The sequence below is a fragment of the Urocampus carinirostris genome, chromosome 16 (genome assembly GCF_059441175.1).
Source record: "Urocampus carinirostris isolate Australia breed hairy pipefish chromosome 16, RoL_Ucar_1.0, whole genome shotgun sequence".
NCBI classification, from domain to species: Eukaryota; Metazoa; Chordata; class Actinopteri; order Syngnathiformes; family Syngnathidae; genus Urocampus; species Urocampus carinirostris.
Genome location: NC_142364.1, coordinates 20,853,276 through 20,873,486, shown reverse-complemented (window position 1 = coordinate 20,873,486; position 20,211 = coordinate 20,853,276). Strand labels below are relative to the sequence as shown.

The window sequence follows — 20,211 nt, the reverse complement described above, 5'->3', positions numbered from 1 at the left end:
TCTTCTGATATGACAGCACCAAGATATTTAAATTTGGTGAAAGGTTCTAGCTCTCTGTGGTTGATGGTGATGTTTGATTAAGATGATACCTTGGGGATTGTTGGCCATGAATTTTGTTTTTTTCTGTGCTGATTACCAGCCTATACTGGCTTGATGCTTTGTCCAGGCGATTGATCAGATCTTTGAGTTCATGTTTTGTCTCGTGCCAATCCGGCAATATCATCAGGAAAACAGAAGTTAGTGATGTTGTGTCCCCCAATACTGACTGCACCTTCATGTTACTCCAGAGCTTCGGACACGATCCTCTCTAGGAGATGACAAGAGTGGTTCTTATTAATAGGTCCGACAGCGAGTGCTAAGCCATGCCCACCATAGTTACAGTATCCCTGTATCACACGCGGAGCAAATAGGGCGGCTGAAACAACAGCGAGCGACTCTTTAGTCACTATTCCTAATGGCATAGCCGTATCATTTCTTCCTTATTATGCAAACTTATCTCAAAGGACAGTAGAAAAGGGTCTCAATTATTGTATACAGAGTTATATTCATGCCATCAAGGTGTGCAAAGAACCTAAAAACCTTGTAAGAGTGGATACAAAATGTTGGCGATCTGAAGTCAGAAGCCCCGTACTGTCATGATTACCAATGTGATGCACCTGTGCCCGCTCCTTTGGCGCCAACTGCCTCGGACTGTTAACCCACGTCTATCTGTCAGTCCGTCTTCAAACCTCAGGGTACTCAAGGCAAGCTTTTTCGACCCTGACTTCCACCTGTTTTTGCTCCCGTCTGTTTCCCGACTTCGACCCGTTTTTTGATCCTGACCAGGTCTACTCCCCTCTCCTGGCCTTCGACTTGTTTCCGATCCCGACCACGTTTTTTGCTCTCCTGTCCCGGCTACTGACCCGTTTTTTCCATTCCCGACACCGCCATCGCTTGCCACGGAAGTCCCACTTCCACGTTCAGAGTGACTTGCTTCCCACGTCCAGCGATCACCGGATCGTGGGTGCAACCCTTTCTTTTCTAATAAAGCTGAGCGAAACCTAAAGAAAGTGGGTCCTGTCCCCGTTCTGATCCTGACACATACCAACTACAAATAGAAAGAGATTCAGATTCAGAGTTAATTGTGTATAAAGGAAAAATTACTTTACAAACGCCACCTTTGCTTGTATTTGTTTTTTGTTATGTGCTAACAAGGGTGCCGGTGATAGAAAGTTCAAGTAAAGCGGCCGTAGTAATTTACAAACTTCTCTCAATGACAACTAACTGACCCAACAGCAGCATAATAAAAATAAAACACTTTCTGTAGAACAAATAACTTTGTTTCGGTTCCCATCCTATGCACGTTGACTTGATTGTGAAGTTGCTAGTGTGCCATGCTTGTCTGTAATACAAAAGGGGCAGGGCACTATGCACTATTCTTTATCGTTCACGAACATTCACTATTAGGCCAGTCTCTATGCACTGCTTTGGAAATATTTTTTCTGCCTTTTATCCTGATATTCTCTTATCTTTTTTTTCTTAAAGCCTTTATTACATGTTTGCCCTGGAGTGCCATGTCCAATCTCATTGCATAATCAAGTCTAGACAAGTCATGTTTATTTGCATAGCCCTTAATCAAAAGGAGCCTCAAAGGGCTACACCGACCACAGATTATTGCAAACTAGACTATTATTACACCCATCCCCTGATCTAAAACCCACATGAGGGAAAGGAAAAACTCAAAACCTCAATATTATTATGATTAATAATATTATATAATATTATTATGATCATACAAAATTAAAAACGTTGAAATCAATGACAATTCCATTTAATTTTTCGCCATTTTTTTCAAACCTCATCAGCGATGCAGACGCCACCTCTCTCCTTCACGAGTTTGTACGCCTCCTTCAAAAAGTTCTTGGGATACTGCACCGCTCCACCAACTCCCTGTGAAAACAAAAACAGCAAATGTTTTTTTTTTCTGACTTCCTGTTCCAGCCAAGGGGCAATCAGGTTTGTGATTTAATATTTTTGTCTCGAGGCACGTCTTCTCTCCAAGTGGAAATACCTTCAATTTACCAGGAAGGGAGCATGGGACTCTATTACCTTGTAAATCGGAAGTGCGTGTGAGGGGGAAAAAAAGAAACCTGACATCACTGACCTATTCAATCTGTCATCATTTCTCAATCGAAACCCGGGGCAGGAGAGACGATGCATCGCAAAAAAATAATTGAAAATATTTTAAACATATTGTATATTAGGAAATGGCTGTCTGGCTTTTTGTTTTATATGTATATATATATATATATATATATATATATATATATATATATATATATATATATCCATCCATCCATTATCTGCACCACTTATCTTCAGTAGGGTCGCGGGGGTGCTGGAGCTAGCTATCTTCGGGCAGTGGGTAGGGAACACCCTGAACTGGTTGGGCACACAGAGACAGAAAACTCGCTCGCCCATTCACAGCTAGGGACAATTTGGACCGGCCTGACATGCATGTTTTTGGAGTGTGGGAGGAAACCGGAGTGCCCGGAGGAAATGCACGCAAGCATGGGGAGAACATGCAAACTCCACACAGAAAGGTTTGATCTTACGACCTCAGAACTGTGCCGCACACGTGCTAACCACTGGTCTAAGGTCTGGGAATGATGGATTGCCAATAAGGGGACAGTGAGTCATATTCAATTGTTTCCTCGTGGTAAAACAATTTCAAAATACAATATTAATTTGAATAATAAAGATTAATCCAAATAAAACTACATGATGTATAATATAAAGATGCATTTTAAAAATACTCATAGGCTAAGAAAATTGGATTTTTTTACATAACATAATGCTCCAATCGAGGCAGCCAACACGATTGTTTGACATCTTGCTGCTACAGGAACCCCCACAAACCGAACACCACTTGAAAAGGTGAGCAAAAAATGGACTGATTCTCCATAGTTTGTATTCTTCCTTGTGCTTTTTAACACACATTTCAGTTGCACTGCACAATAGAGCGACATCTAGTGATCGAATGATACACATTGTCCCTGCAGTATATGAAGAAGTTAAGAAATACAAAAGCCTTTCGTTTCATGAACACGATACACTAGTTTTGACATGACTCAGAGAAAAAAAATCCCAGCAATTAATTTTTTTCAAATTTTACAAACTGTGGAATTTTAAAATAAACAACAAAAAAATATTTATGTTTGCGTGTGTGTACGTGGAAGAAAGACCTGAATAGGTTCGGCGAAGAAAGCAGCTATTCGACTCGGGACGCTGGTGAACAACGTTTCCTTAAGTTGTTCGATGTAGTTTTCGTTTGCCACGCATGAGCCTGCAGAAAAATAACAAGAATCGAGAAGTGGAGACGGGGTACGGTTATAACAGTCAAAGTTTGAGCAATTGGAAGACAGTACTTTTGATGCTACTGATATAGGATACCACACATAAGACGTTTGAAGACTCTGAGTGACAGTCTGAATTTTATGGTCAAACAACACAAATTCAGGTAAGTTTTCAAACTGTTTTTTGTGTCATGTCATCCATTTATCGATTTTTTGTGCCTCACAAGGGTCACGAGGGACCTGGAGCTCGTCCCAGCTATCTTCAGGCAGTGGGCAGGGGACACCCTAAACCGGTGGCCAGCCAATCGCAGGGCACACAGAGACAGACGACTCACTCGCTCATTCACACCTAGGGACAATTTAAACCGGCCAATTAACCTGACATGCATGTTTTTGGTAATGTGGGAGGAAACCGGAGTGCCCGGAGGAAACCCACACAGACACGGGGAGAACATGCAAACTCTGGATTGACACATAACTGCCACATGGCTGTAATGTCCTCATTCTTGGCTTAAATCCCATGTATCTAACAACCAAAAAGACAAAATGTTAGCTTAATGATGGCTGATAAGTATGGGAACCGTTGTAACACATCCAAAAATTACAACTCCTATATAGTCTGTATGGACGAATGCAAAGAAAAGAAAGAACAAAAAGAAAACTGTTTTGATTGCAAACAAATTTCCCACAAAGACTACACTCCAAGCACGGGCTTATACATTTGCCACAACTGCTTGTCAGACTCTGATTAGAAATGCTTTCCATACAAAAGTATAGCTATGACACAAGCACTTTGTTCTTCTTGTCAAATATTTCTAATAAATAAAGAGTTCTTTAAATATTGAACTAACTGAAGCTTATTTGTCATAATAAATCACACTGTTACAACTGCCCAGTAGGGTACGGTTGAAATATGGTGTATCTCTCTGTTTGAGAGACTGCTACTTAGCACTCTACCATTGATGTATAATTGTAAAACACAAATTAAGGTACTGTTAGATTATCGGAATAGGTCACTGAGTATGTTGTCACCATAACAAGCTATCCATCCATCCATCCATTATCTGCACGGCTTATCCTCAGTAGGGTCGTGGGGGTGCTGGAGCCCATCCCAGCCATCTTCGGGCAGTGGGCAGGGGACACCCTGAACTGGTTGCCAGCCAGTCGCAGGGCACACAGGGACAGACAATTCGCTCGCTCTGACTGTCCGATTAACCTGACATGCATGTTTTTGGAATGTAGGAGAAAACCGGAGTGCCCGGAGGAAACCCACGCAAGCACGGGGGGAAATTGCAAATTCCGCACAGGAAGGTTGGTAGCTGGATTTGAACCCATGACCTCAGAACTGTGCCGCACAAGCGTTAACCACCGCGTCGGCGTGCTGCCCGTAACAAGCTATATCACATTTATTATTTAATCATCACAGAATTACTTCATTAATAACATTATTCATTTAGTTGTTATAAATGCACTTATGTTCATCCACATATTTGAATAAAGTATTTACTTGCTGTATCCTTTTACATCAGTACTTCCACCTTTATCTTATGTTAACATACAACCTTCAAAATATAGCAGTGACCAGTTTTAACAAAGGGCTCTTAAATAAGGTGTGAGTTTGTTTTTTTGCCTGCTGAAGTTTCGTGTTCCGTTTTGTAAATCCACACCCCTTTTCTATAAAAACTGAGGTCAACCATTTTCGATGCCCTTTTGAAACTTTTAAGAACTGTCTCCTGATCAGACCGGCCCAGAGTTCTCCGTTTTATATTTATTTTAAAACTTTGTAATAAATGTCTCTCCAGTTTTATTTCTCAAAGTCCGAATACACTGTCTGGTCCCGGAAAAGAATACGCAGCGACACACCGGAATGTCTTTTGCCTTCAGTACCATATATAAACGTTTTAGAGGACTGGTAAAAAAGATCATAAAATGGGGAGGGAGAAAGCAAAATGTGTTACAACTGTACCCAGTCTACCCTTTTCTGTTGTTCCCAGAAAATAAAGTCAATGATTGACAGTAGGAGACCTTCAGCTTATGTTGCTGAGTTAGAACAAAGACGCAAACTACTCAAATATTTACCATAAACAAAGATGCAGTGGTTTAAGAAATATAGTGCCTAGCGAAAGTATTGGCCCCTCAAGAACTTTTTGTTTAATTTCAACTGTCCTTCTTTGTGGAGACGTCCTACCAATGCATATTGGACTAACTGCGCACAAGGCTGATAGTGATTTCCTATGGAGAGTACTTACAATTTTTTTCTAGTATTAGTCTAATTTAACTCTCATTCAAAATACTGTTCTCTGATGTAGCCCTTAAGCCTGGCATGTTTTTCTGTGGTAGTGTTTTAGCATGGTGTCTGTTGTCAACCGGTAGTCACGCACTGTATGTATCCATGCCAACCCTCGTAATATGTCATGAGTAAAACGTCTGTTTGCAATAATTCTGAGTTTCAGTGTTGCTAGTTTTTCTTGATAAGAAAGAAAATAAAATTTGGTGTTAGATTAGCAATACTGTAGGGAGGACATTTCCGCAGAACACCGCATTTCAGGCTTTAAGCCTAAAAGGAACAGTATGTAATATTCAGTTCTTCCTAGTATGACAACTTTCATAAAAATAAAAAATTGATTTGAATACTGGGCAAAAATACAGGAACTATCATAACAAAGTTATTTATTGAAAAAACATTGAGGATTATACTAAAAAGATCTGAAAAAGTATGTACAGAAACGATAACCATTAAGCTGTCACGGTTGCCATTGTGCCAAAGTGGTCCCCGCCGTGTGGCGCCAGGTTCTGTCACGGTTGTCACGGCGCCCAAATGGCCCCGCCCATGGACACCAGCTGAAACCTGTTGTCAGATTGCTCCCAGACTACTTAAACGCTGTCTTGTGAGTCGCCTGGTGTCGGAGCGTCTGCTAAACTCCTGCGAAACTCTGTTGTGATATGTCAAGCCCTGTGAATACCCGTTTTTGCCTGTGTTTTTTGCTCTTGTTTTGCCAAGCCCTATGAATCCCCGTTTTGCCTGCGTTTTTGCTCTTGTTTTGCCAAGCCCTGTGACTCTCTGTTTTTGCCTGTGTTTTGCTCCTGTTTTGTTCTCGCCCCGATCTGTTTGATTTTGACCACTTCCTCGTTCCGATCAATCTACTTCCGCAACCAACGATCCCCGGATCGAGTGTGAGCTCATTCCTCTTCTCCCCAATAAAATGTGAGTAACGTTACGCGAGTGGGTTTTGCTTCCTGGTTCCTGACCTGGTCCTGACACAAACCTTATGGAACTCAAGCTGTTTTGTAAGAAAGAATGGGAAATATTTCAGTTTCAAACAGAGCAAAGGGAAGTAGTATCAACTCAAAGGTTGTCAATATTTTTGTAACGTCTACTTTTCAATTTTTGTTTGTTATCACAATTTAAAATGTCAATTCTTTTCTTCTTAAGAATGTGTCTTACATGTTGTTTGAAGCCTGAAATATGACAATTTGTCAAAAAGTTCTTGGTGTGGGGGGCAATTCTTTTGCAAGGCACTCTACGCTATTCAGGATATATGCTTGATTTAAGGAAATACTGTGAAGAGCTTGTATGAGCTTGAGTGGACACCAAAGTACCTTGAGCACAGTTACATTCTCTGGTCGTCTGCACAGGAGAGTCCCTGCAGTGGCTTCCCCCCCAGGGACCTCTGAACACATCAGGACACATGGTCTGTTTGATTTTTAGGGCAGAAAGAAAATCAGCAGGATCCAAAACGTGTATCGTGCACAGTTACATGAAAAGCAAGGCGAACTATCTGACAAAGCAAGGTGTACAACGAAGAAATTACACGAATAGAGATGCAATTTTCGAAAACAATCCAGAGTAAAGCCTGGTTTTACTTTATTTATCTTGAAATGGGGAAAATGTATTTCCGTGTCCCGTTGGATGATCAATATAAAATAAAAACATACTAAAGAGTTATGACTAACCTATATTTCATGTTGGCAATATCTGTGTATTATGTTATTGCAACATCCATTGCAGCCTGGTCATCCTGGAAGGGGGATTACCTCATGTGCGGTTCCTTCTCAGGGTTTACCACATGTTGAGGTTTTGAGTTTTCCTTGCCCTCATGTAGGTTTTAGATCAGGGGACGTTATAGTTTGCAGTTTGCAATAATCTGTGGTCTGTGCAGCCTTTTGAGAATCATTGTGATTCAGGGCTGTACAAATAAACATTTACTTCACAATTTTGGATATTTTTTTCCCCCCAAATCAGTACAATTTTCACACTTCATTATGAAGATTATTAATACAATTATATATATATATATATATATATATATATATATATATATATATATATATATATATATATATATATATATATATATATATATGTTTCATTTTTGTCGTATTTCTGCATTTGTATTTCCATGGTAGTACTTTTGTAGTATTTCTGTAGTATTTACATAGTTAAAATTTTGAAGTGTGTATATATATATATATATATATATATATATATATATATACACTAAGAACAGAACCCACTAAGATCTGACTTCTATTCCAATATATACCGAATGATTTTTTCTGACGATATTACTCTTTCGGTTGTTTTTTTAAAAAGAAGTAAAGCGTCTCTTGACACAATTTGTTGCAGTAATTATGGCCCAAACACTTGCTTTTGAAATGTAAATAAAAATTTGCATTTTGATGTTTGCTAAAATTCTTCGTACGTACGTTGGTGCATCCTAAGCCAATGGCAATTGGGTATTTGTAAGCCATCTGTGCAGTCAGACCCATGGTTTGTGGACTACCCCCGTGGTATGATCCCCTGTAAATGAAAAGTAACAATCTTTAGCATCCACTGAAATGTACTTAACGTACTTTGTTAAAAAAAAAAAATCTACAATATGCACTCACAACCTGACCCTAAATGAGATCAACATGTCCGGACACTTTACATTTGATTGCAGCCTAGCAACTATCTACATTTACACTGTGAGTCTTCACAACCTTAAAAGGAATTACCTTTGTACATGATCATTACTTATGAATACGTATGCATACCAAAGCAACCATTAGTTATTCACATGTACGTAGTAATAGGACAAAAAGATTAAACAAAAGGGCAGGTACCTGAAAGTGATGATGTCAAAGTTGCCAGTGTACAGTCGGGCCATACACATGGCTAGCTCGTTAGCCTCCGAGCCGCTATTGGTCAGATAGATGACCTAAAAAGGAAGAAAAAGGAACTTCCACCAAAAGTATGGCCAAACAGAATTGGAATTAGCTGTCATTCGTTCGTGTGATAGCCTGGCGATTAACGTTTTGCATTTTTTAATCGACCAATTGCAAGGTGATTCAGAAAATCAAATGAAATGACCACATATTCAAGACTATAAGGCGTACAGTAACGTATTTCATTTTCTCCAAAACCTGTGGTGCTCCCTATCGTGCGGTACGCCCTGTGTGTGTTGTGGATGTGAAGTAGAGGGCACTATGTGTTAAAGCAGGGGTGTCAAACTCATTTTAACTCGGGGGCCACACGATAGAACAAATATTCTCTCAGGGGCCGGACTAGTAGATAAGAGAGAAAGAAATAAGATAAAAAGAGGGAGAGAAAAAGAGAGGGTGGACAAAGAAAGGGAGAAAGAGAGAGAGGGAGAGAGCGTGAGAAACAAAAGATAAAAAGTCGTGAGAGGAAAAGAAAGGGAGAGGAAGAAAGGAATCCAAAGAGAAATAGAAAGACAGAAGGAGAGAAAAGAGAAAAGAAAGCGCAAAGGGTAGCAAGAGAGAAAGAGAAAAGAGAGAAAGGGAAAAAAAGGAAGTTAGAGCAAATGAAGTTAAAAAGACAGAGAGAGAGAAAGAGACAAAGAGCAACAAAAGAAGAGAAAAAGAGAGACACAGAGAGTGAAGGAGACAGAGACAGAGTGGGAGAAAAGGGGTGGAAAAGAAAGAGAGGGAGAGAGAGAGAGATAAATACAAGTACAGTGTCTTTGTTCGAGGCACCTGCCTTTGGCAACATCAAGTTGACATTTTTCAACCTGCAGCTTGTTTTTCTCTTGCGCTTCTCCGAGTGTTGTCTCGCGGGCCGGATTCAATCCCTTAGTGGGCCTGATCTGGCCCGCGGGCCGCATGTTTGACACCTGTGTGTTAAAGGGTGAAATGTTCGCCGAAGGGTGAACACAGGGGGAACTCAGGGTGATCACAGGGTGAACACAGGGTGAAGTGTTCACACGCAGATTGTATGCCCTATTGTGCAGTGTGCCTTGTGTGTGTGTTATGAGAGTGAAATACAGGGCACTGTGAGTTAGAGGGGAAAGTGTTCGCTAAAGAGCTAACACTGCACCATGAGTTAAACGGTGAAATGTGCGCTAAACGACTGAACATCGGGTTAAAACAAAGTGTAGTGTTTGCATTTGGAGTTCATAGAAGCCTGCATTCTATTGTGCGGTGCACCCTGAGTGTGTGTTGTGGACATGAAGTTAAGAGCCCCATGAGATAAAGGATGAAGTATTTACTGGTGAACCCAGGGTGAAGTGTTCGATTGTGAGTAAACCTGCGCTCTGTCGAGCGGTGTGCCCAGTGTGTGCGTAGTAAACATGAAATAGAGGGCACTATGAGTTAAAAGGTGTCATTAAAGCAGAGCTGGGAACTCCGGTCCTCAAAGGTCACATTTCTCTGCTCCAATACTGGTGATTCTAAGCTCCTGCCAGCATGCTAACGAGCTAATAATTTTTATTATCTGAGTCAAAGAAGAAAGACCTCCAAAACAATGGACGACATGTGACCCTGGATGATCGGAGTTGAACACAGGTTTAAGTGTTTGTGCGCAGATTGTGAGTAAACCTGTGCCCGATCGTGCTGTGCGCCCAGTGTTTGTGTTGAAGACGTCACTGTTAACATTTAGATTGTATATAAACCTGGTACGCCTTATGAGTCAGCTAAATACAACGACACACGTAACTGAGACTGTGTCTGTAAGTACAGTACGCTTTATGCTCGTGAAAATACGGGACCGTCTTTGTACAAAAGTATTTGGGTTTAGATTTGGCGACCTAATGATTTTCTTCATAACTTTACGACTACATAGCTCATGTACCGTACTTTTATTTTCTACATGGACTACAGAGTCTGTTTTCACTTCCATGATGTTTCAAACTTTGTTCCATCCCATGAGCTTGTTTAAGAAGTACGTCAACAGTGTTCGCACCCTCAACAGGGCAATGTGTCATAATTACTGATGCGAGGCACCTGAGTCGGCTCCTTTGGTGCCAACTGCCTTGGACGCTGATTGGCTGCTTATCACTTTTTAAACCCCCAGCTTTCGGTTACCGGTTGTCAGTCCGTCTGCGAACCTCAGCCCCACGCTAGGCAAGCACTTTTTGACCCCTGACTCAATCCTGTCCTGATTCCCGTTTGATTCCCTGCGCCGACCTCTTTTCTGAACTCGATTACGTTCTGCTCCTGCGTCCCGGCCATCGACCTGTTCTTCCTCCGCTCTCGACACTGCCTTCGCTCGCCACGGAATTGCCACTTCCGCGGTCCAAGTGATCTGCTACTCGCGACTGACCATCACCGGATCGTGGGTCCCAGCCCTTTCCTCCTTGTAAATAAAGCTGTCAGGCGGGATGGAAGGAAAACTGAGATCACTTGCACTCGTTTCTTGGTTTTTATTGGAAGGAAGGAATGACAAGGCGTGATTCTTCGATCCGTTGTTTGACGGATTGACGAGGCTTGACAGGCGAGTGAAGGCTTGGCGGGAATGGTCGTGGACAGGCGTAGTCGTCGTGTTGTTGGTTGGGGCTGGAGAAGAAGGGCGTCGTCGTGAGAGATCAGGAGTCAGGCGGGCAGGGCAGGTCGTAGGCAAATTTGGAAACGGGTCGGCAACGGAGATCAGGTAGAAAAACAGGAGGCAGGCAAAGAGTCGGAGGTACGGGCTTTCTGAGCAGATGGCAACAGATCGCATAGTACAATCAGACAAGGTGTTTCCGGAAGCTGGGGATTTAAATGTACAGGGTGCGCCAATCAGCTGTCCTGGCTGTTGCCGCCAAATCCTGAGCACAGGTGTTCCCGATCCGGGTGATTGTGACGAAAGCTGAGTAAAAACGAACGCAAGTGGGTCCTGTCTCCGTTTCTGGTCCTTGACACAATGTTTAAAGTCTGCAATTGACTGACAAGCATTTAACAAGCAATTCGGGTGTACAAAAATAAAACTTTTCAGTACCTTGAGAGGATCTGGTAAGTGGGCCGCCAGTTTTTCACAGTATTCGTGAATTGTAGGATAAATGTAGATGTTGGTGGTGTGTACCAGCTTCCTCAGCTGCTGTTCTGCAGCCGCCGTCACTTTTCTGCACCCACCACAAGTGAGTTGGTTTCAAAGGCAACAAATGTGCTGAAAAAATAGAACATCTGTTTACGGGTGACAGTGGCCCACGCTGACGGTGGCCACCCCGGCAAAGAAATCCAGGTAGCGTCTCCCATCCACGTCCCACAGCCACTGCATGTAACCCTGATGGATGTAAACTGGCTTCTTGTAGTAGGTCACTTTCATCGTCATGGGATGGCAGATGGTCTGGCGGATCTCAAGCATACGTTCTTTGGACATCCCCTGAACAGACAAGGCCCAGACATTTTAGATAGATAGATAGATAGATAGATAGATAGATATTTTATTCATCCCCGTAGGGAAATTCACACATTTTGCCATCACCAACATCTTTTGTAGTATTTTAGTGATTTGCATTCGATTTCCGATTTATTATATGCTACTATGCAGAGCTGATTCAAAGAAAGGGAAGTGACAAAGTTAGCTTCAACAAGTCACTGCATATACAGTACACTGATGATTATATGGGTTCTTATTACAGAGTGGAACCTTGGTTCTCGACCATAATCCGTTCCAGAACCCTGTTCGAGAACCGATTTGTTCAATCACCGAAATCAATTTTCCCATTAAAAATAATGTAAATCGTTTTAATCCGTTCCAACACCCTGAATGTTTACCATGAATGTTTAACGTAAACATGAAGCTAACCTAGGCTAATCGTACGTTCGCGTTAGCATAATCTTCCGTACGAAAGATTACGCTAACATGAACGTGTAAAAATAAAAAAATCAGGTCGTTTACAAGTCATTTAGCACCACAAGTGGCTAGCGCTTCATTGGAAAGGGGGCTCTGTTCCAACACCCTGAATTTTGGGCTCAGTTCCAACACCCTGAATGTTTACTTCGAATCATAAAGCTAACCCAGGCTAATCGTACGTTCGCGTTATCGTAATCTTCCGTACGAAAGATAACGCTAACACGAACGTGTAAAAAAAAAAGATAAAGAAAATAATTTTTTCCCTTTGTGGTGGTCAGCAGAAGGCGCATGCTGTATTCCCTTAGCAAGATCGGAAACTCGCACAACTCTTTCATATTAAGCTATTATGTCTTTCTTAAAGGCAATTGTTGTACGAACAACTTTTCTTTTTTCACCTGTCCTGCTTGCACCGACCTTCTTCGGAGGCATAATTAGGGGCTAAAACACTCCGTTCACCGATATTAAAAGCGAAAGCAAAAAGAAGCAAGCGCGCACGTGATAACAGTTGGTCACGAGGGGTGGGGGCAATATACACAATCTACACCCGTACGCCGCTCAGCATCGCACTCTAGCGTACGCACTCAGGCATTACTGGCGTTCGAACTCCGAATTTTTGACCGAACAGCGAAGCAAGAATTTCTCGAAATTTTTGGTCGAACACCGATTTGTTCGAACTGAGAGGCGTTCAAAAACCGAGGTTCCACTGTATAACCTTTTTATCATTTTATTCATTTATATGTCCTTCACTTATTTAGTCGCAATGAATGCACTTGATGATTATTCAAATATTTGAGTGTTGTTATTTACTTCTTAATACAATTACTTGACTTCTTGAAACATCCATTCATTCAGTTGTTATTCAGTCCCTTCATTGTTTCAATTGGTGTTACAAGTTAGCAGTAAGGGGGCCTTCAGTTTTATCATTATTTGCCAGACATGGTCCAGAGAAAGGGCAGGTGGGAAGTAGGGATTTTTCCACTACCTCTAAAGTTTTGTTTGTCAAGTCCTGACCTCCTAGTATAAAAGTGACTGTCACTCATTTTTTGTGCATTTGTGTTAGGATTGTATAATTATATTTATCCTACAGTTGACATTTAATATGTTATATGTGTTCTCAGCCATTTTGAAGAGTTCTCAGCCTGTAAGCTGCTCTTCAAGGCCATAAGTTGTTTTTGTTGTACAGCCTGTCTTTTTGTCTCACATACCAATGGATGCACCCTGACCTGGAATAAATCTGTGCATGCCATAACTCAAGTTGTTCTTCACCAAAGAGCCTGGGAAGAAGGAGGTGAGTTTGCCCGGGACAGAGGGCACCTGTCATCATCGGATGGAAAGCAGGCCTTCGAAAGAAGATGAATTAACTCTACGTAGCAAAAGTTAGAATACGGTCTCAATTTGTTAGATAGAATCCCCGCCCCTCAGTAAATCGAGACTCATGTATTACAGGCAAAATCTAAATAAAAAGAAAGGAGATTCGGAGATTTCTTCAGAGTGATTTGGGTGATTGGCGGCATACATTCTCCAACCTCTCCTTGCAAGATTCTAATTAATTGATTCTCTTTGTCTTTTATTTCAGAGCGTTTTATCATAAATGTTGGAGACTTGAACCTAACATTTAGTGAAAGCATACAGCTAATTCTATACCTCTCATCACCAAAACCATTCTGTTCAATTAAAATCTAAGCTGAACTGCTTAGTTCCAGAGCTTGTCTCATAACTCAAATGTTCAACAAACACGGAGAGGAAGAAAAGTCATTCATTTCAACAGTTTCAAGGACCAAATCACCTGACACAATATGTGCAATTATTTACCGGTTAGAGTGCCAATCATTGTCGAAGGGCCTACCGAGAAGACACAGATTAAAGCTCCAATCAGTGAGACTACTGGACCTGGGCCAAGACTATTGATACAGTAGTCAAAATGCATGCTGACCGGGCTATGTCCCATATGGGACACGGCACAGGGTAAATGTTGGTCCACACATTCTTGACTGCCACAAAACAACATAGCTGATATCATTGCTAATGCTAACTGTGCTACAAGAACAACGTGAGGGGGGTAGTGTGCAGGGGGGGCTGGACACGGACAGTCACTGTTCGGTTGTATCACGTCCGATCCCGTTTGATAAATTCACATGTGAAAATCCCTATTTGACCCAGTTTTTATGGACTGTATTGTTGCTAGTGAGTGAGGTCGAGAAGAATGAGGGGAGGGAATGTAAAATGTATATAAAGGTTTAAACTATGTGATAATTTCTAAATTGACAAACAAATGACCGTGACAATGGTTATTTAGGGGCAGGTCGCCTATAAGCCTTTGCTTCAACCTGTTTTTTTCCTTTTGGATGATTTGTCTTAACGTGTCGCAGCGATTATTCATTCTGTGAATGTTTGTTGATGGGACCGGTCAGGGTCCATCTGTTCGGTCTCAGTGACTTGAAACATGAAAGCTATTTTGTGCTTGTTGTCACCTTGTATTCTTGTGGTTTAAAGTTGCAAGGTGGCATCTCCAACCGATCTGCATCAACTGTTTTCATAGCAGATTTTTGACACAAAGGGCCTGTGGAAAAATGGAGGTCAATGGGGTGTTTGTTATCTAGAAAAAAAGCATGTAGAAATCAACAATTGTTATAATAAGTAGGTCATGCACTCTTTTTACTCCAGATACCCGAAGAACAATCAATTGTAGTTTGCCATAACCCTAGCTCAGGGATTGGCAACCCAAAATGTTGAAAGAGCCATATTAGACTCAAAAAAACAAAATATGATATAATAAAAATTACCGTAAATTCCGGACTATAAGCCGCTACTTTTCCCCCAAACTTTCAACCCTGCGGCTTATTCAGTGATGCGGCCAATTTATGTAATTTTTCTAACGGCCGCCAGCGGCGCTCGAGTACCAAAGGTAAGATTTAGACCGGTGGAATATATGCGCCGAGGAAGACTGCAACTTCTTGGCTTGACTAGCTGTGAGAAATCTTTCACTAAAACTGGCCGCATGTGAAAGGCAAATTTTTCGCAAGTCTGCCAGTGGATCCTGACAGCGGATCCTGACAGCGTGGGGCAGCATCAAAAAATCCACCATCACAAACGGGTTCCGAAAAGCCGTGACGGAGAGGAGGGCACACCAGCGGCAGTGACCGCGCGAGTGAGGCTGCGGGAGCGTGGGATGACGTCTATATGACACTGTTTCTTTCCGACACTGGGGAAGACGACTTTGATGGCTTCAGTTGTAAGGAGGAAGATGAGGGCGGTTTACCGTGATTTTTACAAGTACGGTATGTTTTTTTAACAGACCCGTTTTGTCAGGCGGGACGGAAGGAAAACGGAGATCACTTGCACTCGTTTCTTGGTTTTTATTGGAAGGAAGGAATGACAAGACGTGAATCTTCGATCCGTTGTTTGACGGATTGTCGAGACTTGACAGGCGGGTAAGGCTTGGCGGGAATGGTCGCGGACAGGCGTAGTCGTCGTGTTGTTGGTTGGGGCTGGAGAAGAAGGGCGTTGTTGTGTTCGGAAGAGAGATCAGGAGTCAGGCGGGCAGGGCAGGTCGGGCTTTCTGAGCGGATAGCAACAGATCACATAGTACAATCGGATAAAAGTGTTACCGGAAGCTGGGGATTCAAATGTACAGGGTGCGCCAATCAGCTGTCCTGGCTGTTGGCGCCAAATCCTGAACACAGGTGTTCCCAATCCGGGTGATTGTGACACGTTTACTGTGTTGCGAGCGTGGTGCTAGCGTGTTGCTACCATTAACTGCCCTGTCAGGCACCATTTGGGATGAAAGTTATATTATAATTATTATTATCAAAGCTTTGAAAACTCTCTCGGTGTACCGTCTTTCTTTGTAAATATGTGTAACCCATGTACAATATGTATTTGCACCTGTATATTTTTGTAATGTATTTATTTGAGACTCTTATTCTGATATGTTTTGCAAATTAAAAATAGGGGCGGAGCCAACGCGGGCTGACGGGAAGTGGGGTAAAGGTGAGTGACACCTGTTATCGCAGCGGACAATAGTGGATATATATTTTTCCCACCCTTACCTTTGAAAATATAGACTTTTTTTTCTTGGATTCTTTTCAACGGGTACCCGGACTCTGCCGGTCTGCATCAAACCTTAGTACCGGTATCATTTTCTGTTCATTTTGCCGGCTGTGATTTTTGGACTGTGTACTTCAATGAAGGACATTTTGTTTCAACCGCGCGACTTGAAGTCGGGATTGGATGAAATTAATGTTTGTGTTACAATTTTTTAACGTGTGCGCATGCGGCTTATATACAGGTGCGGCCTGTGTATGACTGAAATCGGTTTTCCTCTGAAAATGTGGTGGGTGCGGCTTATAATCAGGTGCGCACTATAGTCCGGAATTTACGGTAAAAGCTTTATTTGAGGTTTACAAGAAGGGCAACACATAATATGTCTTTGTATACAGTAGATATGTGTGTTTAATGTTTGTATGTATATATGTTCGGTATATGAAATCTCTGATGACGTTTTGTCGGACCCCGAACAGACGGTGGACCCAGACGCGTAACGTTTTCACACAAGCTTTATTTTACGGAAACGAGGCAGTCATGCGCGGGAACTCCAATGCCAGCGATTCGGCGATCACTAGGCAGAAGAAGTGAGACAGAGAAGTCAGGCGCGGGAAAACAGGAAGCCAGGGGCATACGAGATCAAAACTGGACAGGACAGAAGGGATCAATACCAGGTATCAGACAGAGCGGGACAGACGGGATCGATACCTGATACAGGATGCACGAGCAAGATACCGGACAGGACAGACGGGATGGATACCAGATACTGAGTACACGAGCAGCATATTGGACAGACGGAATCAATACCAGATATTGGATACAACAGTAAGATACCGAACAGGACGGGATCGATACCGGATACATATTAGACGAGCAAGATACCGGACAGGACGGGACAGACGAGATCGATACACGAGCAGGTTACTGGACAGGACAGGACAGACGGGATTGATACCGGATTCAGGATGCACGAGCAAGATACTGGACAGGACAGGACAGACGTGATCGATACCGGATCCTGGATACACGAGCAAGATACAGGACGGGACAGACGTGATCGATACCTGATACTGGAGCAAGATACCGGACAGGACGGGACAGATGGGATCAATACTGGATACTGGTTTCACGAGCAGGATACCGGACAGAGTCAAAATGCAAGTTTTGCAAGTGCAGAGGTTTGTTGACGGACTGACAAGGAGTGAATGGGAGCACTGAGTTTAAATAGGAGGGGAGCCAATCAGGCAACGAGCAGCAGCTGGCGCCAAACGAGCGGGCCCAAGTGAGGGCAATGGGCAATCGTGACAATTTTTTGCTACCAGTGACATAGACGATCCGAATTAGAGCTGAAATGGGAAACATGTTTTTATTTTTATTTTTTGTTTCCCCTGTAGAAAAAATGTTATATGGCGTGCACATCTTGTTATATTAAAAATGCTTACGAAATATGGGACAAATAAAATCTGTACTGCAAAAAAAGGGTTAAAATAATTGTGGATATATTGGAAAGTTATAATATGCGTAAAATAATAATGATACACAATACAAACTATAAAAAATTGAGTACAAGATAATTTGGGTCATTTTGATAGGGGTGACCAACGGTGAAACTGATAACTACTTTTTAGTTTATCATAAGTGCAGGTTGAAATGCATTTCTAAAATAAAAATGTATTACTATGTTGTTACATTTTATTACAAGGGCTTAATATAAGTAGGGTTAAAACAGGCTCAGTCAACTACTAAAACATCTTAACTGTGAGATGATGAAGAAGATGATAAAAAGGATGTTGAAGAAGAATAAGATGAAGATGAAGATGATGAAGATGAAGAAGAAGAAGAATGATGATAATGATGATAATGATGATGATGATGACAAGAAAAAGAAGGAGAAAGAGGAGAAGGAGTAAGAGGAGAATGAGAATGAGAAGGAGAAATAGGAGAATGAGAAGGAGAAGGAATAAGAGGAGAAGGAGAGGGAGAAGGAGAAGAAGGAGAAGAAGGAGAAGAAGGAGAAGAAGGAGAAGAAGGAGAAGGAGAAGAAGGAGAAGAAGGAGAAGAAGGAGAAGAAGGAGACAGAGACAGAGAAAGAGAAGAATAGGACAGTAGTCACATTTGAACAAAATACAAAAAACAAGCTCAGAAATTCTTGTACTGTTGATTTATTTTTGATGATTTCAATTTTCCATTTTTTGACTTTATAATTATGCAAGTTTATTTTTTAAATATGCAATTATAATTGTGGAAGACTGAGTCTAAGTCATGTATGGTGAGTATATATTAAATATGGATTCACGTGTATATACAGTATGTAGTCATTAAATATTTTTTGTAGTCGGATATTTCCCAAATGCAATTTATATAAAACTTTCACATCGTAATTAAATTCAAATATTAAAAATATAGTCATTTTTTAAATCACATATAGTTGGATACTGATCATCAACATTAACTCAACGCTCAAAAACATCCTTAAAGGGACAGTGTGTAATATTTAGTGCCTTCTAGTGGTACAACTAATGTTCATTCTGTAAAATGAAATATTGATTTGAATACTAGGCAAAAATACCTGAGCTATCATATCAATGTTGATTTTTATATAAAAAAAACACATACTAAACAGGAATCAAATGGACAGAACCTTTTCAAGGCAGTGGAGTATTTCTGACGCTGTGGTGTTCACTTTTTTTCCTTTTACTTGTTTTATTGTTTATCCAATGTCATTCATCATTTACAAGCCTATCCTGCCTTTTATTAAGGAAAAGGGAGTTTTAAAAGTGCCATGATTTTAGGAGGAGCTTGGTGTAAATTTAGGGGTAGTGGGGGGGAACCCCCCAAAACAGGCTGGTTACGGCCATGGAGGATCAGTTCGTTGCTTGTAGTCCATCAAAAAATTATCACATTTTAACCACCTAGTATAATGTATTGATCAAAAATATAAACTTTAAGATATGCTCTGTTTTAGTTGACTATAAGAGCACATTAGGAACCCAATATTGATTTAAACACACGATAGCTTCAATTTTTAAATCATACCTGTAATGAATGACGTCTTTTTTCTGTGACTGTTTTTTGGTATTCTGATTAGGTAACGCCGTTACATGTATTCTGTGACCCACATAAAACTGTCCCGATACGTTACTTGTACTCTACAATTCCACAATACTCTTTGCACAAATCCTTGCTAAATAATACCCTAGACTGCAGTTGCCAAGGTAACTCACCTGCTGCTGTGTGGAATTTAACCAGGGCGCTCAACGACGCGTATCGACGTAAAGACATTTTGTGCATTTTCGACGACGTTTTCTTTAAGAGAAACACTTTTGCGTTACGTTATTGTCACCCGAGTAGTCTCTAAAATCTGCCACTTTCACTTATAAACTTTTAGAGTTCAAGTTTAAAAGGGGGTGTGGACGATGCCTGAAGCCCTGGGGATGTTTCGTTCGCGAACGAACTGACTTTGAAAGCCGACTCTTTGAAGTGAATATGATTGGATCGATGCAAATATTAATATTACAAACACTGAGTGATTACTTGAAACAGATCGATATTGTTTTCCAATTAAAACCATTACTTTGATAACGTTGTTCGTGTTGTTGTAATATAAACGCGGTTCCCTCTCCAGGCCATTTTTTTAGTTAGGGATTTGCTCCCCCACATAAAACACACATTATTGGTTTCCCCCTGATTACCAGTAGCAGGAGAAGCCGCCTGATATGACTCAGATACAGCACCTTCATCATCTTGTCGCCATTGTTTTTGGGTGTCAAGCGTCAA

At 41.4% G+C, this 20,211-nt stretch overlaps 1 protein-coding gene across 1 annotated transcript in view; it reads right to left on the bottom strand.

The window, feature by feature from the left end:
* agxt2 (alanine--glyoxylate aminotransferase 2) overlaps positions 1–19,848 on the bottom strand; it is a 34,061-nt gene extending 14,213 nt beyond the window's left edge. Inside the window, exons 1-9 of the mRNA XM_088356004.1 lie at positions 19,659–19,848; positions 14,862–14,950; positions 11,726–11,916; positions 11,533–11,656; positions 8,442–8,536; positions 8,043–8,136; positions 6,936–7,029; positions 3,225–3,325; positions 1,837–1,929 (exon numbers count right to left, since the gene is read on the bottom strand). Coding sequence (XP_088212130.1) covers positions 1,837–1,929; positions 3,225–3,325; positions 6,936–7,029; positions 8,043–8,136; positions 8,442–8,536; positions 11,533–11,656; positions 11,726–11,916; positions 14,862–14,950; positions 19,659–19,725 — 948 coding nt within the window. The 5' untranslated portion in view covers positions 19,726–19,848. The remainder of the gene's footprint in view (positions 1–1,836; positions 1,930–3,224; positions 3,326–6,935; positions 7,030–8,042; positions 8,137–8,441; positions 8,537–11,532; positions 11,657–11,725; positions 11,917–14,861; positions 14,951–19,658) is intronic.
* Positions 19,849–20,211: the final 363 nt, after the last annotated feature.